At 38.0% G+C, this 25113-nt stretch overlaps 1 protein-coding gene across 2 annotated transcripts in view; it reads right to left on the reverse strand.

The window, feature by feature from the left end:
• COPG2 (COPI coat complex subunit gamma 2) overlaps positions 1-25113 on the reverse strand; it is a gene marked incomplete at both ends in the record, with an annotated part of 147538 nt that overhangs the window by 65385 nt on the left and 57040 nt on the right. For both annotated transcript variants that reach the window (XM_080701734.1, XM_080701733.1), the window contains one exon: positions 15-148. In XM_080701734.1, the coding sequence (XP_080557860.1) occupies positions 15-148 (134 nt within the window). The remainder of the gene's footprint in view (positions 1-14; positions 149-25113) is intronic.

Raw genomic sequence — 25113 nt, forward strand, 5'->3', positions numbered from 1 at the left:
AATATACAACTAACCTGAGACAGCAGGTGCCAACTCTCTTGCAGTACAGTTAGGAAGATGAATGATAGCAGAAGCAGCTTCATAAATAACCATTTCATGTTTATTTCTCAAGCAGCTCTCAATGAAATCAAAAAGCGGACTTTCATGGCTGCCAATAAATATATATAGGCCATTATTTAGACATCAAATAGAGAGACAAAAATACACAGCAGCTATAAGCACAGATAGACTGAGAAACACTCTGGAATGGTAGGTAAGTGGCTTCTGGAAATTCACTTTTCCAAAGAGCAATGACGACAAAAAAAAAGTCAAAACCAATTTTCTCAGAACTCTAGAAATAACCAAAACTGTGCAACAATTCTAGGAACATTTATTCAAGAAAAGTAGCTGAATTGTGTTCAGAACAGTGAGCTCCGTGGTGGTTTATTTTGCCTACTCCCAATGTCCATTATCCTTTTTTCAGTTCCACTGTAACCTTGGAAACCTACAGCCTCAGAACCATAGAATCTATGAAAAGCCTAACAAAGTTGCTTTAACACCAGAAAAATCATGTTACATACCACATGAATACTATAAAAGATGAAAATCACTGTTACGTTTTCCACACAAAAAATTATGAGACAAACAAAGAATTGGTGGTCCATACATAGGGAAAAATATAATCAACAGAAACTATCCCCAAGAGAGCCCACATGATAGGCTCAGTAGGCAAAAACTTTAAATCAGCTTAATATAAATATGCTCAAAGAACTAAAAGAAACACTATCTAAAGAATTAAAAGGAATTATAGCAATTATGTCTCACCAGAGACAGATTATCAACAAAAAGAAATTTTTGTGTGTGTGGCACTTGGGGATGAACCCAGGGGCATTCCACCTCTGAGCTATATTATATATATCCTTAGCCCTATTATATTTTTTATTTAGAGAAAGGGTCTCACTAATTACCATGAGCTGTCCTCAAACCTGTGATCTTCTTGTGCCAGTCTCCAAAGTACAGGGATTACAGGCATAAACCAGCAAGACTGGCACAAATAATTTCTTTAAAGAAACCAAATAAAAATTTTAGATTTGAAAAGTAAAATGACTGAAATGAAAAATTAACCAAGGAGGCTGGATAGCAGTTTCACACTCGTAGACGAAAGATCCAGCAAACTTAGTTATAGGTAATGCAAAATAAGCCAGCCATGGAAAACAAATAAAATAAGGAAGAAAATGAACAGATTTGATGACATATAACACAATCAAGGGTATCAATTTTGCATAAGAGAAATCTTAGAAGGAAAGAATAAAAGGGGGAAAGATAACTGAAGAAACAATGGTTGAAAACTCCCTAAAGCCAATGAAAATTATTAATCTATATACCCAAATGTACAACAATCTCAAGTAGGATGAATTAGAAGACTAAGGGAGTAAAAATGTCATATTCAATATACTAAAATAAAACCATAAATTTTGTATCCAGCAAAACTATCCTCTAAATGACCATTTGTCAATTTTTCTGTGTGTGTATGGTACCGGGAATGGAACCCAGGGGCATTCTACCTCTGAGCTATATCCCCAGCCCTATTTTATTTTTTGTTTTGAAACAAGGTTGCACCAAGTTGTGGATAGCCTTGGTTACGTTGCTGAGGTTGGCTGCCAACTTGTGATCCTCCTGTCTCAGCCTCCCAAGTATGTTTTCTCTCATATATGGATGCTATAGCAAAAATAAGAAACAAAAGGAACTTAAGTGAAACGAGAGACCAGTAAGTAATAGGGAGGGTTTGAGAGAGTGGAGGGGAGAGAGAAAAAGAAAACTGATGAAGGAAACAGTTCAAATAATTCTTTGTCCATATATGAAAACATCTTTATAAATCTCACTAACATGTGTGGGAAGGGAGAAGGAGCAGGGTGGGAAACTGAGGAAAATACACCAAGTGTACATGACTGTGTCACTCTGAATCCATGATATATAATTACAAATGCATCAATAAAAATATAAAGGAAAAAAACTATCCTTTAAAAGTGAAGACTAACAAATACATTCCCAGATAAGGTAAAAAATTTGTTGCTTTAAAAACATATTAAATGGTGGACCCGGAGGAAGATGGCGACCGAGTAAAGCAACTTCTATCAACACTGCTGACACTCGCTCTCCATAGTGGCAAAAATAACACCCTACAGAGTCAGAACCTACTATCAATAGAGAAATAAAAGGTATAAACACAAGAGACAGAAAAAAGGAAGACTAGAATAATCTGAGAAGCAAAAAAAAAAAAGTGGCCCACTGCGGTGAGGACTGCCACACCGAGGCCACCGTGACTGACTCACAGAAGCAGACTCCAGGGAGGATAAGGAGCTGTAGTGACCAGAAGCAGTCCAGGCGGATGTAATTCAGCAGTTCTTTCAGTGTGAAAACAAGCTAAAATTTTTGGTGGCTGAGCCCATCACTGTCTCCAGGGATTCAAAGCAGAGCTCAAACCAGAAGGGAGATATGCCAGCCTTACTGCTGAGGGTGTGGCAGAGAAGCCATATTGCCTGCAAGCCTGTGAGTTAACCACGCCCATGAAAGCTCCAGTGAAATCGCCAGCAGAGCGCCAATGCAATCGTAAGTGAAATGGCGGCCCCTACAGGAGAAATCCCAGCATTGCATCCGCAGGGACTCAACCAGCTTTGATAAACTCTTTGGGTCTGAGTTCTTGTGGTTCAAGGCAATGCAGGGATAGGGGTGGCAGAAATTTCTACACCCTTATCGCAGTTCCCTGAAGTAAAGTCCCAGCCCAGCAACCTCAGAGTTTGGTGCAGCTGCGACAAACTCCCTTGGTCTGAGACCTTGAGATACAACTCAGGGAAGGAGCGGTGGCAGTGGAGATAACCACACCTCTCAGAGATCCAGAGCACAATAAGTGAAGTTCTGGTAAATTAGAGAAGAACTCAGAAAAGGTGGGAGTGGGATCTGCTGTTGATCATATCAGAAGCCCTGACTGACTCAGGCTCAGACCAGTGGAAACTGTAGGGGGAATCTTATGCTTAACTCTAAACACAAAGAGCTGGATTGCCGGGAACACCACAGACATTCCAATTGTGGTGGACAGGGAGAGGTCAGAATAGCCCAGCTCGATCTGTGTAGAACTGAGACCCCTACTTTGAGTTTGGTTTCAGAGGCATCCGCTGCCAACAGAGGCAGGGAAAGACCTAGGCTCCAAGTCTGTGGAAAGTGTAGAGGGTGACCCTCACTCAATATTAATTCCAACCCCATTAATATCACCCATTTGCATAGACTGAAAAGACTCAGAGAACCAGACTCACAGAGGGAAAGGTCACCATAGCAATTGGTATCTACATAGAGAGAGAGACTGCTGAATTTGTTTGTAGTGTCGCATCAATTCATTGGTGGGATTGTTTGGGTTTTTTTACTCTTTTTTTTTTTTTGTGTGTGTATATCTGCTTTTTTTTTTTTTTTTTTTTTGCTTTTTTTTGGGAAGGGATTTGTGGGTCTTTTGTTTTGTTTTTATGATTTTTGTTTTGCTGTATTTGTTTGTTTTTTAACCCTCATACCAAATCCTCTCCCAAGCTTATTCCCTTGTACAAACCTACTCTACCCTCTCTCTCATCTGTCTTTTTTCTTCTTTTTATCTCTCCCTAGTCCTGTATTGAATCCAATTCGTTTCACAATACCAGAAACTATACATTGGTTACTAGAATTCTACTACATTGGTACTATCTCTAATCTCTAGTATATACTACTTTAACAAACTCATATACTCATACTATTCGACCCTATCTGACCTCACCCTATTCTTCCATTTACTGCCTTTCTTCCCTCCTTACTCAACCTTCACTGTTGATCACAACTTGCCCTTGAATATACCAGCTGACACCTAGAAGCTGAAAGAAATCTACCAAAAGCAACAGGTACAAACTTCTGAAATCATGGGAAAGAGGAACAACAACAGAGCACTGAACTCCCCCAACTCCACAATAACAGAAACTGATAACAGATAAATGCAGAGATTTCCAGAAGACCAAATCAGGAATGTAACTGTAGAAATAATTCAGGATTTTAGAAAAGAATTTACAGAGTCTGAAAGAAATAAAGGATGCAATCACTGAAGTAAAGGCATCAATTCAAACTATAAACAACCGATTAGACCACATGGAGAATAGAATCTCACTACTAGAAGACCATCACTCCAAGAATGAACGCATAGTTCATAACATAGAAAAAAACAATTCGTCAACAGGAATTGGACATTGAAAAAATATGGGCCTATCTTAAGAGAGCTAACCTCAGAATTCTCGGCATAGAGGAGGGAAAAGAAGGTGAAACCAAAGGTATCAACAACCTCTTCAGCCGGGCGTGGTGGCGCACGCCTGTAATCCCTGAGCTTGGGAGGCAGAGACAGGAGGATCGCGCAGGTTCGAAGCCAGCCGCGCATGCTGGATTAGGAGACCCTGTTTCCAAATTAAAAATTAAAAAAAGTAAAATAGGTCTGCTGGGAGTGTAGCCCGGAGGTAGAAGGGCTTCCAGGAACCCCAGTACCACTAAAAACAAAACAAAACAACCTCTTCAAAGAAATAATAGCAGAAAATTAATTTTCCAAACATAGAGCACGAGGTGGATACACAGGTTCAGGAAACATATAGAACTCCCTTTAGACAAGAACCCGAGAAAAGGTTCCCCACGCCATATAATAGTCAAAATGACCAATGTAGAAGCCAAAGAAAAATCTTAAAGGCAACAAAAATAAAAGGCCAAGAGACATTTAGAGACAAACGAATCAGAATCACTCCAGACTTCCCAAAACAAGTCATGAAAGCAAGAAGGACCTAGAGTAACACATTCCAAACTCTGAAAGAAAACAACTTCCAGCCAAAAATTTCCTACCTAGCAAAACTATCTTTCAAATTAGATGGGGAAATAAGAAGCTTCCATGACAAACAGAGGCTGAAGGAATTTATGTCTTCAAAACCAGCACTAGAGCCGGGTGTGGTGGCGCACGCTTGTAATCCCCGCGCTTGGGAGGTGGAGACAGGAGGATCGCGCAGGTTTGAAGCCAGCTGTGCTAGCTTAAGAGACCCTGTTTCCAAAAAAAAAGAAATCTGGGAGTGTAGCCCGGAGGTAAAAGTGCTTCCAGGAACCCCAGTAACAAAAGAAAACAAACAAAAAAAAAAAAAAAAAAAAAAAAAAAAACAACCAGCACTAGAGAAAATACTCAAAGAGATTAACTCCAAATAAGTAATACATGCCAGAACCAGAGAAACAAGAACTTGCATCCAGCAGACAACTAAGCAAAAAAGAACAAACAGTCTTTCAAACAAATAAAATCTTAACATGTTAGGAATTAAAAATCATCTCTCAATAATCACACTGAATATAAATGGCCTCAATTCCCCAATAAAAAGACACAAAGTTGCAAAATGGATTAAGAAACAGAACCCATCTATCTGCTGCTTGCAAGAAACACACCTTACAAGTAAAGATAGAAACAAACTTAAGGTAATGGGATGGAGCAAGGTAATCTATGCCAATGGAACTTGAAAGCAAGCGGGAGTAGCAACTATGGCATCAGACAAGTTAGACTTCAAGCCCAAGATAATTAGAAGAGAAAAAGACGGTCATTTTTTTTTTTACTGGTAAAAGGAACAATCCAACAAGACGAAATAACAATAATCAACATTTATGCCCCAAACATAGGTGAAGCTACTTTCATAAAACATACACTGTGTGACATTAAACTATACATAAATCCCAATACAATGATATTGGGAGACTTCAACACCCCTCTAACACCATTAGTACAATCTTCAAGATAAAAGGTCAGTAAAGATGCCTCAGAACTAAAGAACACCATTAATCAAATGGACCTGTTGGACACATATAGAATATTTCACCCAACTATAGCGGAGTACACATTTTTCTCAGCTGCTCATGGAAACTTCTCCAAAATAGATCACATCCTGGGACACAAAATGAGCACTAGCAAATTCAAAAAATGTGACATATTTCCCTGTGTCATTTCAGACCATAATGGAATGAAATTAGAAATCAACTTTATAAAAAGACCCAAAGAAACCACATGAACATATGGAGGCTGAACACAACACTTCTGAATGAAGAATGGGTCATAGAAGATATAAGAGGTGAAATCAAGAAATTTCTAGAAACAAACAAAAATAAAGACACAATATATCAAAACCTCTGGGACACTTTGAAGGCAGTATTAAGAGGAAAATTTATAGCACTGAGTGTTCACATAAGAAAAACAGAAAATCATCAAATAAATAACCTAATGACACACCTCAAAGCCCTTGAAAAACAGGAACAATCTAATCCCAAAGCCAGTAGAAGACAGGAAATTATTAAAATCAGAGCAGAAATTAACGAAATAGAGAATAAAAAAACAATGAAGAAAATCAACAAAACCAAAAGCTGGTTTCTTGAAAAAATTAACAAGATCGACAAACCACTAGCCAACCTAACTAAAATAGAGAATCAACCCAAATTATGAAGATAAGAGATAAAAAAAGGAGATATTACTACGGACAGTGTAGAAATCCAGAGGATTATTAGAAACTACTTTGAAAAACTATACTCCAACAAAATGGAAAATCTGGAGGAAATTGACAACTTTCTAGATAAATACAAACTTCCTAAGCTGAATCTAGAAGATATAGAACACTTAAACCAACCAATAACAATCAAAGAGATTGAAACAGCAATAAAGAGCCTACCATCAAAGAAAAGCCCAGGAATGGACAGTTTCCCAAGTGAATTATATAAAACCTTTATAGAAGAGCTAATACCAATACTCCTCAATCTATTTCGTGAAGAAAACAAAAAACAAAAAACAGGAATTCTCCCAAATACATTCTATGAAGCCAACATCACATTAATATCAAAACCAAACAAAGACAGCTCAAGAAAGGAGAACTACAGGCCTCTATCTTTGATGAATTTGGATGCAAAACTGCTAAACAAAATACTAGCAACACGCATTAAAAAACACATAAAATCATACATCAAGACCAGGTAGTGTTCATCCTAGGGATGGCAAGGCTGGTTCAACATACGAAAATCAATCCATGTAATTCATCATATAAATAGAACCAAAGACAAAAATGACATGATCATTTCAATACATGCTGAAAAGGCATTTGATAAAATCCAACATCCATTTATGATAAAAGCACTGCAGAGAATTGGAATAGAAGGAACATATCTCAACATAATAAAGGCAATCTACAATAAGCCCACAGCCAACATCATACTAAATGGGGAAAATTTTCAAGAATTCCCCCTAAAAACAGGAACAAGACAAGGATGTCCATTATCACCACTTCTCTTCTATATAGTACTTGAGACTCTAGCCAGAGCAATAAGGCAAGAGAAGGAAATCAAAGGAGTACAGATATGGAAAGAATAACTCAAACTTTCACTATTTGCAGATGACATGATACTATTAGAAAACCCAATAAACTCAACCAAAAGGTTTATAGAACTGATCAAATTCAGCAAAGTGTCTGGATACAATATCAATCTTAAAAAATCAGAAGCTTTTCTGTACACCAACCATAAACCCACTGAAAAAGAAATTCAGAAAAACACTTCCACTCAAGATCACCCACAAAAAAATAAAATACTTAAGATTAACTTAACAAGGAGGTAAAGGATCTCTACAAATAAAATTATACAACACTGAAAAAAGAAATCGAAGAAGATCTTAGAAGATGGAAAGATCTTACATTCTCATGGATAGGCAAAATAAATATTATCAAAATGGCCATACTTCCTAAAGTGATCTACAGATTCAACGCAATGCCCATTAAACTACCAAGATCATTCCTCACAGACATAGAAAAATCAGTCCTTAAATTTATTTGGAATAACAAAAGGCCCAGAATAACCAAAGTGGTTCTCAGCAACAAAAACCATGCAGGAGGAATCACAATACCTGACTTTAAAAACAGCATGGTCCTGGCACAAAAACAGATACATAGACCAATGGAGCAGAATAGAAGACCCAGAAATAATCCCACAGACTTTCAGTCAATTGATTTTTGACAAAGGGGCCAAAAACATACACTGGAAAAAAGATAGTCTCTTCAACAAATGGTATTGATAAAATTGGTTAACCATATGCAGAAAATTGGAAATTAATCCCACTTTCTCACCCTGCACAAGAGTCAATTCAAGATATCAAAGACTTGGAAATTAGACCAGAGAGCTTAAGGCTCTTCGAAGAGGGCATAGGTCCAACACTGCAACACACAGGCACAAATAAACACTTTCTCAAGAAGACCCCAAAGACACAACAAACAAAAAGGCAAAACCAAATAAAGATGCCTCAAGAAAAGATAATTACATACCAATATTCTTGATGAACAGAAATGCAAAAATTCTAAACAAAATAATAGCTATATACATTCAAAACCATATCAAGAGAATTGTACACCATGACCAAGTTGGTTTCATCCCAGAAAAGCAAGGTTGGTTCAACACACGCAAATCAATACATGTTATTCACCACATACATAGACCTGAGAACAAAAACTACATGATCATATCAATAGATGCTGAAAAAGCCTTCGACAAAATCCAACACCCATTGATGTTAAAAACACTGCAGAAAATTGGAATAGAACGAACGTATTTCAACATCATTAAGGCAACAAATAATAAATCCAAAGTCAACATCATATTGAGTGGGGAAAAACTGCAAGAATTTCCTCTAAAATCAGGTACAAGACAAGGATGCCCACTATTACTACTCCTTTTCAATATAGTCCTTGAGATTCTTGCCACAGCAATAAGACAAGAGAAGGATATCAAAGGAATTCAAATTAGGAAGAGAGGAATTAAAACTAACCTTATTTGTGGACAACATAATTCTTTATCTAGAAGACTCAAAGAACTCAACCAAAAGACTACTGGAGCTGATTAACTAATTCAATAAAGTTGCAGAATACAAAATCAATCTAAAGAAATCAATTGCTTTTCTATACACCAACAATGAATCCACAAGGAAAGAAATTTAAAAATTCCATTCACTATAATCTCAAAACCAATAAAATACCTAGGAATAAACCTAACCAAAGATGTAAAACAACTCTACAATAAAAACTATAAAAATTAAAGAAAGAAAATGAAGAAGACCTTGGAAAATGGAAAGATCTCTCTTGATCACAGATAGGCAGAATAGATAACATAAAAATGGCCATTGTGCCAAAAGTGATTTACAGATTCAATGCAATTCCTATCAAAATACCTATGACATTCTTCATAGAACTAGAAGAATCAGTCATGAACTTTATATAGAGAAAGAAAAGACCCAGAATAGCCAAAGCAATTCTCAGCAGAAGAACCATGCAGGAGGCATCACAATCCCTGACTTCAAATTATACTACAGGGCAATAGTAGTAAAAACAGCATGGTACACAACACAGGCATACTGACCAGTGGAACAGAATAGAAGATGCAGAAACAAACCTACACACCTGTAGTCAATTGATCTTTGACAAAGGGGCCAAACTCATATGCTGGAGAAAAGACAGCCTTTTCAACAAATGTTGCTGGGAGAACTGGCTATCCATTTGTAGAAGAATGGAACTAAATCCTTACCTCTCATGGTATACAGGAATCAACTCGAGATGGATCAAAGACTTAGAAATTAGACCAAAGACTGTGGAGTTATTAGAGGAGGGCATAGGCTCAACACTCCAACATATAGGCACAGACAGTAACTTTCTGAACCAAGAACTCCAAAGTGCAGTAATTAAAGCAAGAATTAACAAGTGGGATGGCATCAAACTAAAAAGTTTCTGCTCAACAAAGGAAACGATCAAGAACCTAAAGAAAAGTCCTACAAAATGGGAGATCTTTACCAGCCACCAATCTGTCAGAGGGCTACTTATCCAGAATATGCAAAGAGCTCAAAAGGTCTACACTAGCAAAACAACCCAGTCAAGAAATGGGCAACTGAATTGAATACACACTTCAAAAAAGAAGAGATACAAATGGCCAATAGATACATGAAAAAATGTTCAACATCATTAGCTATCAGGGAGATGCAAATCAAAACTACACTGAAATTCCATTTAACCCCAATCAGAGTGGCAAGCATAAAGAAATTAAATAACAACAAATGCTGGTGAGGATGTGGGGAAAGAGGAACTCTTTTACACTGTTGTTGGGAGTGCAAACTAGTTCAGCCACTATGGAGATCACCATATGATCCAGTTCTACCACTCCTGGGTATTTTTCCAAAGGGGTTGAAATCAGAGAACTACAGTAATATATGCATACCCATGTTCATAGCAGCACAATTCATAATAGCTAAAATATGGAACCAACCTAGGTCTTCATCAATAGATAAATGGATTGCAAAATTATGGGGCATACACACAATGGAATTCTACTCAGCTATAAAGAAGAACAAAATCATGTCATTCGCAAGAAGATGGAAAGACCTGAAGAACATTATGTTATGTGAGATCAGCTAAGCAGAGAAAGAGAAGGGACACATGGTCTAATATGCCCAAACTAGGGAGTATTGGGGATACCAGAGGGACTTCAGATAATGGAGGGGAAACCTGAGCAAAGCTAGAAAGGAAGGGTAGGAGAGGAAGAAGGCTGAGGTTGAGCAATGGAGGAGCTACATTCAAATATGTATAAAAGTATGAATGTAGCATGGTCAACCTGGACACTCATTGTTGGGAGGGGGGGTAGAGGAAGCGGAGGTGGGGGAGAGGGCACCAAGCACTGTCTGAATGTATGCCATTTTCAATATGATCCACATAAAAATAAAAATAAATCTAAAGGACATAAAGTTATATAAGGCAATAATTACTACACTGAACTAGTGGATTTAAAACAAATACAGGTAAAAATGTGATAATACTCACAAATAGAAAGGAGAAGGGAATGAAATTATATTGGGACAAGGAGTCAATATTTTACTGGGATTAAGTTAATATTCATATGAAGTAAACTGTGGTAAATTACTGTACTTTATAATCCACACACCAATATCTAAAACTAAAACATTAAAATGTTAACAGTGGAATTAAAAAGATACATTAAAAATATGTAGTCAACACAAAAGAAAGCAATCAAAAAATAAGAGGAACAACAACAAAATAACAAGATATCATAGAAAACAAACATCAAAAGGACAGTAAATCCAGCAATATCATAATTACAATATTATGAATGGTCGAAGTAGCCAAAAGGTAGAAACTGTCAGAAAGTTTTTTTTTTAAACAAAAGCAAGAGTCAACTGTCTATAAGATATTTAAAGCCACAAGCAGGAAGAAAAAGTAGGAAGATAGAAGAAAATAATTCATATAGGTAGTAACTATAAGAATCATGAGTGGCTATGTTATCAAAATAGAATTTAAGACAAAAATATTATGAGACAAAGAGACACTTCACAATGACAGAGTAAATATAGCAGGAAAGTATAACAAAGATATGCACAAAACAACAGAATCTAAAAAATACCCAAAAAACTGACAAAAGGGAAAACAAATAGATCACTGAATAATAATAGCTGGAGTTGTCCATACCCACCCAGTAATCAATAGAACATCTAGACAGAAAATCATCAAGGATATAAATGACCTGAAAAACACAATCAGGCCGGGCATGGTGGCGCACGCTTGTAATCCCAGTACTTGGGAGGATGAGACAGGAGGGTATGAGTTCACAGCCAACCTCAGCTACTTAGTGACGTCCTTACAACTTAGTGAGATCCCGTTTCAAAATAAAGAATAAAAATAGGGCTGTGTGTATAGCTTGCAGGTAGAATGCCCCTGGGTTCAATCTACAGTACCATATACAAACAAAAAAGTAAAAAACAAAACCCCATTATCAACCAACTCAACAATAGTAGTTAAACAGTCAATACAATGACTGTAAACTACACATCCTTTTCAAATGCATAGGGACCACTTCCAAAGACAGATTAGATGGCAGGACATATAACAAGTCTTAATACATCTAAAAAGACAGAAATCATACAAAATCAACAAAACACAAAGTTGGTTCTTGGAAAATATTAAAAAATTGACAAATCTTAGCCAGCCATGGTGGTGCATGCCTGCAATTGCAGTATTTAGGGGGCTGAAACAGAGGATCTCAGGTTCAAGGTCAGCCTCAGCAACTTAGGGAGACCTTCAGCAATTTAGTGAGACCCTGTTTTAAAATAAAAAATTTTAACAAGTGCTGAGGTGTAGCTTGGAGGTAGAATGTCCCTGGGTTGAATCCCTAGTACAAAAATAAATAAATAAAAATAAAAAAGACAAATCTGCAGCTACACTAACCAATAAAAAAAAAAAGGCACAAATTACCAAAATCAAGAATGAAAGAGAGGATGCCACTACTAATCCCAAAGAAATTAGAAGGTTTATGAGAATAGTATGAACAACATTAGATAATAGATCAAACAGACAAGTCACTAGAAATACCAAACTACTAAAAGTAACTCAAGAAGTTGAAACAGGGAGCTTGAATACCTTCTACCAAGTTAGGTACTAAACGTCACCCCTCAAAGAAAAACCACAGATCTAGATGGCTTTACAATCTATCAAATGCTATTTATTTATTTATTTACTTATTTATTATTGTGGTACTGGAGATTGAATCCAGGGTTATTCTACATCTGAGTTATACCCTAGCCTTATTTAATTAATTAATTTTGAAACAGGGTCTCACTAAGTTGTACGGGGCCTCCTTAAAAAGTTGTACAGGGTCTCCCTAAATTGCTGAGGCTGGCCTTGAACCCATGATCCTCCTGTTTCAGACTCCAAAGTACTGGGATTACAGGTGTGCACCACCATGGCTAGATCTATTAAATTTTTTTTTTTTTTTTTTTTTTTTTTTTTTTTTTTTTTTTTTTTTGGTGGTACTAGGGTTCCTGGAAACCCTTCTACCCGCGGGCTACACTCCCAGACTCCTATTTTTTATATTTTTATTTGGAAACGGTCTCTTAACCCAGCGAAGCTGGCTTCGAACCTGCATGATCCTCCTGTCTTCGCCTCCCAAGCACGGGGATTACAAGCGTGTGCCACCATGCCTGGCCTCTATTAAATATTTAAATAAATAATACCATTTACAAACTCTTTCAGAAAACAAAGAAGAAAACACTATTCAACTAATTATATGATACCAGTATGACAAAAATTTAAAAGAGAATTACAGGATATTATTCCTATTAATACAGATAAAAACATTAAGAAAACATCAGCAAACTAAATCCAGTAATATATATATATATATATGAAAACCACATCTTATATTTTAAGTGGTATTAGTTACAGGAGTATAAAATTGGTAACATCAGAAAAATAACTTGTATTTCATCTCAGATTAATAATATAAAGGATGAAAACCACACAATCATCCTAATTATGCAGAAAAAATTAACAAAATCTAACAGTCATTTTTTAAAAGAAGACTCCCCACGAACAAGAAATAAAAGGTATGTCTTCAAATGGATAAAGAACATCTTCAAAAAATCCACATCACGTATAACGTGCTCTCTTTTAGATTAGAAAGAAGGCAAAGACATCTGCTTTTATCACTTCTACTTAACACTGTACTAAAGGTTGAGCCAGGGTAACAAGCACAAAAGGAAATTAAAGAGATCTAGTTTGAAAAGAAAGCAAGCAAAACTGTCTTTGTTCACAGATGGCATGATCCAGTACACAGAAAGCCCCCAGGAGCCCACACACACATGCACAGAACTAAGAAAGCACAAAGCAAGGTTGTGGGTACAAGATCCACTCGTTCAGTTGATCTCAACTATGCGCATACCAAATACACTGTCATGATTACTAAAGCTTTATTATTAATAAGTTCCCAAGTTGGAAAATAAGTTTTTCAAAATTGTTTTGATTAATCTAGGTCCTTTGCATATCCATATAAATTTCAAGATCAGCTTTGAATTTCTATAACAAAAAGCTTCTTGGCATTTTATATTGAATTTATTTCAAGCGAGTGACACGTAAGGTCATTTTGTCCAAACTGATCTACTGACTGACCAGAAAAGGAGTTTGCTCTTAATTAACTCCATTACAACTGGATTCAGCCAAGTTTGTAAGGTCAATCCTGGTCAATGCCAAGGAAAAGGCCAGTACTTTCTCAACCTGAATGCTGACCTGGAGGTTCATGATACTAGCATGCCATATATTGATAGATGTTAAGATCTGGGACCCAGTCCCTGAGTATTCCAGGAAGGGGCACGTCCCCCAAAATGTACAGTTGTTAAAACAGAACTGAAGCCAAAGTTATGGCACACTATGTTGCATCTGTACCTCACCCCTGATCACCACAGTGAGTACACAGTTTAAAAGTATCAAAACAATAGCTCGGTGTGGTGGGGCACACTTGTAATCCTAATACTTGGGAGGCCAAGACAGGAGGATCCCAGGTTTGTGGCCAGCCCCAGTAGCTTGTGAGGCCTTCTGTAACCTAGTGAGACCCTGTTTCAAAATAAAGAATAAAAAATTGGGCTGGTAGTGGAGCTCAAAGGTAGAGTAGCCCTGGGTACTATCCCAGGGGCCACACACACAAAACAACAACAACAACAACAACAACAAAGAAAACAATAAAAGTCTCAAAACACAAGGGTCATGAACCCTCTGTTAGGGTGTGAAAAACACCCTGCTAGACCTCTCTGTACACTGACCTCACCAAATGGCAATAAATGGACCAGAGCACCTGGCATTACTCTAGTGTCTATGAGTTTCCCTCAATATGTGTTACTCTAGTAGAATTTAAGTTCTGCTTGGTCATTTGATCTTAGTTGCATAAAGATGGTCACAGTAAACGGGGCGTCAAGCTTGATTTCTACTGTGGCTTTCTGCAAGTGAATCAAAAGATCAGAGATAAAAGATTCATTTTGGCTGGGCGCAGTGGTGCACACCTGTAATCCCAGTTACTCTTGAAGCTGACGAAAAATAACAAGTTTGAAGTTAGGTGGGCAACTTAGCAAGAACCTGTCTCAAAATAAAAAGGGCTGGGAATGTAGGTGGGGATGCTCAATGGTGGGTCAATCTTCAGTAAAAAAAAAAAAAAAAAAAAAAAGAGGGGGGCTCATTTTGGCAGCATGGCCAGTAACTGGGATTCCTGATTACTAACTACCTGTGCAAAATAGCCCTAAAGTACTAATGAATGAAAAATCTAAAGGATAAAGACTGCAGAGGTTATTGCCAGGCGTGGTGGCACACACTTGTAATCCCAGCATTTGTGAGGCTGAGACAGGAGGATCGCACAAGTTTGAAACCAGTCTCAGCTACTTAGTGAGGCCCTTAGCAACTCAGTGAGACCCTGTTTCCAAATAAAGAATTAGCCGGGTATGGTGGCGCACGCTTGTAATCCCCGCGCTTGGGAGGCAGAGACAGGAGGATCATGCCGGTTCAAAGCCAGCCACGCGTGCTGGCTTAGGAGACCCTGTTTCCAAGTTAAAAAAATGTAAAAATAGGTCTGGGAGTGTAGCCCGGAGGTAGAAGGGCTTTCAGGAACCCCAGTACCACCAAAAAATAAATAAATAAGTAAGTAAGTAAATAAATAAATAAATAAAAATAGGGCTGGGGGTGTCGCTCAGAGGAAGAATGCCCCTGGGTTCCATCCACAGTACTGCAAAAAAAAAAAAAAAAGTTTGCCCCAGGTTAAAATTCTTTGGTTGTTACCAACAGCCATGGGCCATGGCAGGAGTCTTCCAAGAAGATACAAGTTCCACCGAAGGGAAAGCTAAACAATCCCTGATAAAATTATAAAGACACACACATATAAAAGGGTGCAATTAAAAATTAGAAACACTCTCACAGAAGAGTAAAGGAGATTTTCTCTTTTACAATAATAATTATAATAATATAATATAATTAATAATTATCATAAGGCAGTGTGTTGCTGGCTCAAGGACAGAAATCAGCAGTGGCAAGCAGGGGCTTTATAAGGACAGGAAGAGACACTTGAAGTAGTACCTTGCTGTCTACATCACATGATGCTCTCCATCTTATGAGAAGACCCTTGCCAGATGCTGAGCAGATGCTAGCAGCATGCTGTCTTCCTAGCCTCCAGAAGTGAGCCAAATAAATGTCTATTATTTATTAATTCCTCAGTCTCTGATTTCAGAGGCTCTTCAACTTATGATAGGTTATGTTCCAATAACTCTATCATAAGTTGAAAATATTTTAAGTAAAAATTGCTTTTAGTATACCTAACCTACCAAACATCATAGCTCGGCAACACAGTAATAGTTATCTCCCCTTTTGACTGTGTGCTGAGAATTGTGGCTTGCTGCTGCTGCCACTGCCCACAACCAAAAAAGAACAGCCTACCACATACTGCTAGCCTGAACAAAGGTCAAAATTCAAAACACAGTTCCTACTGCATGCATATTGCTTTTGTACCATCATAATGTAAAAAATCCTAAGTCAAACTATGTAAGTCAGAGACCATCTATATTTTGTTATAGCAACAAAAAAATGGACTAAGACAGAAATACAGTGATATTGGCACAGGAATGCCATTTTTAACAGTTTTATTCGTAACTGCCCCAAACAGAAAATAACCCCAATATCCATTAGTAGAAGAATAAATAAACTAGAAAATTATCGAGGAAATGTAATTTAAGTGAACTAACTAGCTGTACGCAAAATCAAGGGTGACTCTTATGACAAAATACTAATTGTAAAAAGACACAAAGTACAACATGATTCTGTTGATTCAATGTTTGAAACAAGGCAAAACTAAATGTTACTGTTTAAGGATGCATTTATAAGGGGTAAAATCAAAGAAAAGCAAAGAAATGCCTACCTTTAAAGTGAAGGCGGAGGCTGGGCGTGGTGGCACACACTTGCATTCCCAGCGTGCGGGAGGCTGAGACCAGAGGATCGCGGTTCGTGGATAGCCTCAGCTACTTAGTGAGGCCCTCTGGAACTCAGTGAGACCCAGTTTCAAAATAAAGAATAAAAAATAAGGCAGGGGTGTAGCTCAGAGGTCGAATGCTCTTTTTTTGCGGGTCCTGGGTTCCATCCCCAGACCCGCAAAACAAACAAACAAACAAAAAAAAAAGTGAAGGTTAGTTTCTTCTAAGGGTAAATATTTGTGATCAAATAGTATAAATAAAACATTTTGGGGGTCCTAGAAATGTATGCGATTATATGGATTTTTCATATGTGTGATTATATAGATTTTCTGTGCAACTACATATAAAATATACCTAAGTTTCATGCATTTTTCTTTATGTACATTATCTTTCTCAATTTAAAATTTTGTAAGGAATACTAGAGATTTTCTATTGAACACAGGTCTCTAAATATGAGGTCAATTTCATTATCAGTTATATATGGATCAATTATAGTCATAAATTTTTATAAGTATTGTCAATTTTTAAAAGAGATTTGTTAAGGTCACTTATGAAACAAGAGGACTAAATTTCCTACATATCCTTTTCTCTTTTTTTGTGGGGAAGGGTACTGGGGATGAACCCAGGGGCATTCTACCTGCAAGGTATACCCCCTAGCCCTTTCTCCCCCCCCCCCCAGTACTGGAGATGGAACCCAGGGGCATTCTACTTCCAAGCTACATTTCCAACCCTATTTTTTATTCTTTTTATTTTGAAACAGGGTCTCACTGAGTTGCAAAGGGCCTCACTAAGTAGTTGAGGCTGTCTGCTAACTGCAATCCTCCTGTCTCAGCCTCCCAAATGCTGAGATTACAAGTATGTGCCATCAGACCCAGCTAAGTACTGGGTTTACAGACATGTGTCACCATGCCCAGCTCCTACATATATTTAAGATTTTCCTTAATATATTTTGAAATTATGTAAGATATATACAAGTTCTTTCTATTATATTTTTTACCATTACTTCTATCAAAATAAAAAAATCTCACTTTGTGTGTGTGTTCATGTGTGTGCACACGTGTGGTACTGGGAATTGAATCCAGGGGCATTTTACCTCTGAGCTACACCCCCAGCCCAATTTTTCTATTTTTGTTTTTAAACAGAGTTTCACTAAGTTGCAGAGGGCTTTCACTGTTGAAGTTGCTGAGGCTGGCTATGAACCTACAATACTCCGGTCTCAGCCTCCCAAGTTATAAGCATGTGACTGTGTGTGTGTGTGTGTGGGGGGGTGCTGGGGATTGAACTCGGGGGCAATCTACCTCCAAGCTACACTCCCAGCCCTATTTTTTATTCCTTATTTTGAAAGAGGGTCTCACTAAGTTGTGGAGGGCCTCATTAGAAGTGGCTGAAGCTGTCTGAGAACCCTGGATCCTCCTGTGTCAGCCTCCCAAGTACTGGGATTACAAGTGTGCACCACCACGCCTGGCTTTCACCTTGTCCTTTTTTTTTTTTTTTTTTTTTTTTGGTTGTATTGGGGATGGAACCCTTCTACCTCTAGGCTACACTCCCAGACCTAATATATACATACATACATACATATATATATATATATATATATGTGTGTGTGTGTGTGTGTGTGTGTGTGTGTGTGTGTATGTATGTATATGTATGTATATATATGTATATGTATTATATATATATTATTATTATTTTAAATTAGGAAACAGGGTCTCTTAAGCCAACGAGGCTGGCTTTGAACCTGCATGATCCTCCTGTCTCCGCTTCCCAAGCGCGGGGATTACAAGAGTGAGCAACCACACCCGACTCACCTTGTCATTTTTAATGCAATGCACCCTGATTCCTAGTGCTATAGTTTATTTCTTTGTGAGTATATATCTAATATATATATTTTATAAACTTACTTTAAATGTTTCCTTGCCATTTTGTTTAGAAGTGTGTCTGTATAGGTATAATAAGTCTATTTTATGAGACTCTTTTCATAGGTAAATACACTTATACTTATTACAAGTTAAGTAATTGTAAATGTGCTAGCCAGACTCCAAGATGCCCCTCAAAATCTCAACTTAGGAACAGACACATCCTTGTGTAGTCCTCTCCCATATCCTACCGGGTTGTTCAGTGTGATCAAGGGAATACATGAGAGGTGATGGCATGTCATTTTTGAGATCAGGTCATAAGCACTGCAGTGTCCATGTCAGGATCACACTCCCTTCATTCAGTTGTTTTAGGGAAAGACAGCTGCTGCGCAACACGGGCATCAGACAGCCTACAGGAAGGCTCTCAAAGTGGGAAACCGAAGCCTCTGGCCGCAAGCCAGGGAGAAACTGAGGACTATCAACAACTATGCGAGTGTAATTTGAAGTGGGTCCTCTGGTAGCCTTGGCCAAAAACTGGACTGCAAACTCATGAGGGACTGAAGCCAGAACCAGACAGCTAAGCCCCTGTAGATTCCTGCCCCTAGCAACAGTGAAACAATACATGTTTACTGTAAGTGGCTTAGTTGGAGGCCAATTTGCCACACAGCAAGAGATATCCAATCCATTTACATTATCTTCCACCCAATTTAGTTTGTTTTCTATTATGTTTCCCCTTAATTACTTTTTCTCCTTTACAAACCTCAGTTGTGTTTTCCCTTTTCCATTTTCTTTAACATTTTGAAAGCTTTACATTCAATTTATATTCTTAATTACTGCTATAGTTTGAAAGTGTCTCCTAAGTCTTGTGTTGATAACTTAATTCCCAATGCAATAGTGTTGAGAGGTGGGATTTTAAAAATATGTATTTATTTATTTATTTGTGGTACTGGGAATGGAACCCAGGGGCATTCTACCTCTGAGCTATACCCCCAGTCCTATTTATTTTGAAACAGGGTCTCACTGAATGGCAAAGGGCCTAAGTAGCTGAGGCTGTCCACAAACCTGGATCCTCCTGTCTCAGCCTCCCGAATGCTGGGATTACAAACGTGCACCACCACACCTATTATCACAGGAGTGAATTCATTATGAAAGTTGAGTTTGCCACTCCCCTACTTTGGACATGTCCATGGTCTCTCACATGTGCTGCATTCTACCCTGTTACCATAGGCACAACGGCCTCACAGATGCTAGTGCCATTCTCTTAGGCTCCCCGGCCTCCAGACCGGGGGCCACAGAAACGCTTACTCCCTATGAGCTGCCAGCCTGTGGTCCTCCGTTGCATCAGCAGAAAAAGGGACTACGGCAATATTAACCAGTAAGGTTTTCTGACAAAATTTAATATTAATCATTACCATAACTTCCTCCCAAACAAAACAAAAACATGTCATGCTTTTACTTCTATCTAATACCACTTTTTAAATCATTATCATATTATCATCTGGAATTTTAGAGTCTTTGACTAAATTAAAAAAAAATTTTTTTGGTGGTACTGGGGGTGGAACCCAGGGGCTTTCTGCCTCCGAGCTACACTCCCAGCACTATTTTATACTTTATTTGGAAACAGGGTCTCACTAAGTTGCTAAGAGCCTCACTCAGTAGCTGAGGCTGGCTTCCAACCTATGTGATCCTCCTGTCTCAGCCTCCCAAGCACTGGGATTTCAAGCGTGTGCCACCATATCTGGCTCTTTGACTAAATTTTAAAAGTCAAAAACAATCAAACTAGAATTATCTACTTTTATATTTTTATGCTAATTCCACTGCTCAACATTACTTCTTACATATTACTGCTGCCTTCTAAGTATGTTTTTATGCTAAAGTAAATCTATGAATAATTCTTTAAATGATGGATAAACTACTTACAATTTTTAAATAGTATCTTTCTCATTTTTGATACAGAATTCTGGAATGCCAATTATTTTCCCACAGCACTATGAAGATATTGCTCCACTGCCTTCTCTGTGGGCGTGACACTGGGGATGGAACCCAGGGGCTTTCTACCTTTTACCTACTCTTCCAGCTCCATTTTATTTTTTTATTTTGAAACAAGGTCTCACGAAGTTGCTAAGGGACTCACTAAATTGCTGAGGCTGGCAGTGAACCTGATCCTCCCATTTCAGCCTCTTAAATTCTGGGATTAGAGGCCTGTGTGCCACCATATCCAAGGACCACCACACCCACTCCACTGCCTTCTGGCATACAACCAGCTGAGAGAGCTCTGAAGTACAACTATGGCTCTATATTGTTATTTCCATAAGACTTTTTAGTCTCTTTACCTTCAATGTTAAAAAAAAATCAGCATTAGAACATTCTCGCTTACCTTTATCCTTCACTTCATTCAGCATTTGTTTGAATCTTAACTCTTTTTACAAGTCTAAGAACTTATTAACCATGTGTAAAATTAACATTGTATTAAATTATAACAATAATACAGAAATGTGCATAATGTTGCTTTTAAAAGCTGAGTCCCACACACTCTCGTAATTTTTTTTTTTTTTTTTTTTTTTTTTTTTTGTGGTGCTGGGGATTGAACCCAGGGGCATTCTACCTCCAAGCTAGACCTCCAGCCCTATTTTTCATTCTTTATTTTAAAACGGTGTCATTAAGTTGTGGAGGGCCTCACTAAGTAGCTGAGACTGTCCATGAACCCAGATCCTCTTGCCTCAGTCTCCCAAGCACTAGGATTACAAGCATGCGCCACCACGCCTGGCTTACCCCTGTAATTTTTATGTTGAAATCCCAATCCTCAGTATATCTCCCTGTATTTAGAGGTGAAGTCGTTAAGAAAATAATTAAGGTTGGCTGGGCACAGTGCTACATGCCTGTAATGCCAGGATTTGGAAGACTGAGACAGGAAGACTGAAGGTTCAAGGCCAGCACATGGTAACTTAATGAGAGTTTGTTTAAAATGAAAAATAAAATAGGGCTGAAGGTATAACCCAGAGTCCTGGGTCCAATCTCTAGTGAAACAAAAAGAAAGGGAAGAAGGAATGAGGGAGGGATGAAGAGAGAGGAGCTAAAGCTAAAGGAGGTCCTAAACTGGGGCCCTGATTCCACGGGACTTCGTGCCCTTACATGAAACGACGTCGGCGAACGTTTGTATGCTTTCTCCTTCTGTCTCTCTCCCCAAAGAATTGAACCAAGGGAAGGCAGCCATCTACAACCCAAGAGAATCCCTCACCACCAGATATAAACCCCACAGGCACTGTGACCTTAGACTTCCTAGCCTCCAGGACTAAGAGAAAACAATGTTTTATCTTTTAAACAAGCTAGTTTGTGGTATTTCCTTACAGTAGCCCAAGATTAAAAAAGTAACCAAACGTGAAGACAGCCTCCAATGCTTTTTGCTTCCTATTTGCCCCATGAATATGGCGGGCCTTTCCCCCAGAGAGTGCTGCAAAAACCCTGGCAAGTGGTCCAAGACTACGCAAAAAACATTTGTTCTCTTTTAGCACTTGCTCCGGGGAAAGCAGATCATGATGTTACGAGGACAATCAAGCAAGCCCGCAGAGGGAGAGGTCCACATGGCAAGAAACTGAGATGCCTGTCAACAGTCCACATCAAGGCACATCAGGCCCCAGCCTCGACTGAGCTTGCAGATGACTCCAGCCCTGGCCCACATCTTGACTACAACCTCACCAAGAGCTCCAAATAAGAGCCCTCCAACTACGATATTCCCAAGTCTCTGGCCCCCAAAAATTATATGGGAAAATAAATACTTGTTCAATTTGGTATATTTTGGAGTAACGTGTTATATAATAATAAATTAATACAGTATTCAAATCATAAGTGAATTTACAAACCTAAAAAGAAAAATATTTTAAGCACTACAGAAGCACCCTTACAGGCCACTTCACAAGCCCTACCTTGGTCCTACCTCAAAATAAGTCACTATTCTAATTTTGTGTGTTTGTGAGAACATGGTAGTAGGAATCGAACCTAGGGCTTCATACATACTAGGCAAGCACCGTACCAGAGTTACACCCCTAGCCCTATCCTAATTAATGCAGACTAGCTGTGCCTACTAAGTCTAAAATTAACATAAATGGAACGATATGGAATGTATTCTTTTGTGTATGACTTCTTGGTGGAATTTATCCACATGGTTGCATTTTAACAGTAATTATTAATTTCTATTGTTATACAATGTTTGGCTACAGAATAAACCACAATTTATTTTTTGATCCTAGCACTGATGAACATTTGGTCTGTCCATCTTAAGACTGTAAGAGTCCTATAAACCTTCATGTCTATGTCTTTTCACTATATATATGTATATATTTGGGGGGGTATTTAAAAGAAAGTGATTAGGATTTTGTTTGGGAGGGAGTTAAAGGAATCCACGGGTCAATTTAAGAAGATGTGACATCCTAGCAGAGTGTCACGGCACATGATAGTAATCCTAGTATTTGGAAGACTGAGACAGGAGGATCACAGGTTCAAAGCCAGCCACTGGAATTAAGCCAGGCTCTCCACAACTTAGTGAGACCCTGTTTCAAAATAAAAAAATAAAGCCAGGCGTGATGGTGCACACTTGTAATCCCTGCACTTGGGAGGTGGACACAGGAGGATCACAGAGGTTCGAAGCCAGCCACGCTGGCTCAAGAGACCCTGTTTCCAAATAAAAAGTATAAAATAGGTCTGGGAGTGTAGCCCGGAGGTAGAAGGGCTTCCAGGAACCTCAGTACCACCAAAAAAAATAAAAATAAAAATAAAATAAAAAATAAAATAGGGCTGGAGTATAGCTCAAAGGTAGAATGCCCTGAATTCAATCCTCAATACCACATACACACACACACACACACACACACACACACACACACACACAAATGATGTGATATGACATCTTTATAATATTAAATATTAAAGTCTAAGAATGTGATATATACTTTCATTTATTCAGGTAATTCTTCAAATAATATTTTATAATTTTTGGTGTAGATATATATATATAATTTCTGGTAGATTCCTAAGAACTTGATTTTTTAATTTTTATTTATTTTTTTGGTGGTACTGGGGTTCCTGGAAGCCCTTCTACCTCTGGGCTACACTCCCAGACCTATTTTTACATTTTTTATGTGGAAACAGGGTCTCCTAAGACAGCGCATGCGGCTGGCTTTGAACCTGCGGGATCCTCCTGTCTCTGCTTCCCAAGCGCGGGGATTACAAGCATGCGCCACCACACCCGGCTTAAGAACTTTATTTTAACGTAATTATAAATGGTACTACCTTTACAAAATTTTATGTTATTTACTGGTTCCTAGAATAAAAAACAAACTTATTTTAGAACTTACCCTATATCTAGAAACCTTGGTGAATTTAATTCCAAAAGCATCTAATAAAGTTTTTTTGTTTTGTTTTGTTTTGTGGGTCTGGAGATGGAACCCTGGGACATTCACCTCCGAGCTATACCCCCTGCCCTGTTTTTTATTCTTTATTTTGAAACAGGGTCTCACTAAGTTGTGAAGAGTCTATATAGCTGAGATTAGCCTCAAACCTGCAATACTCCTGTCTCAGCCTCCCAAATGCTGGGATTACAAGTATGGCCACCATGCCCAGCTGGTTTTTGTTTTTATTTAGGATTTTTGTTTGTTTTTGTGATGCTGTCCATTCTACCTCTGAGCTACTCCTCCAGTCCTATTTTATTTTTTATTTAGAAACAAGGTCTCACTAAGTTGTGAAGAGTCTATATAGCTGAGATTAGCCTCAAACCTGCAATACTCCTGTCTCAGCCTCCCAAGTACTGGGATTACAAGTATATGCCATCCCACCCAGCTTATAAAATGCTACTTAAAAAATAGAAAAAAAATAAACTCTAATTTTAATCAGGTGTGGTAGTACATGTCAGTATTCCCAGTACTTGGGAAGATGAGACAGGAAAATCACAGGTAAATATAAAGTAAATATAAAGTTTAAGCTGGGAATGGTGGCACATGCCTGTAATCTCAGTACTTGGGAGGCTGAGACAGAATGATCACAGGTTTGAAGCCAACCTCAGCAACTTAGCAAGACCTTGTTTCCAAATAAAAAATAAAATATGTTGGGAGTATATAGACTGGACGTAGAAGGCCCCTGAGTTCTATTCCCAGTACCATAAAAATAAATAAATAAATAAATAAATAAATAAACAAATAAATAAATAAATAAAATTTAGTTACTAGAGTTGGGGTTTTTTTTTTGTATACTTATCCAAATAATTATGTTCCCTTATAGTCCTGGTTTGTGAGTAGTTTCTCCTTTATTGAATTCTGTCTAATGTTAGAAACACCTTGAACTCCCAAATAAAATTATGTTGGGAAACATCTGATTTCTTCATATATTTTTCTTGCTCTATTCTTTCTCCTT

Source organism: Muscardinus avellanarius (genome assembly GCF_963383645.1).
Source record: "Muscardinus avellanarius genome assembly, chromosome: 9".
Lineage (NCBI taxonomy): Eukaryota > Metazoa > Chordata > Mammalia > Rodentia > Gliridae > Muscardinus > Muscardinus avellanarius.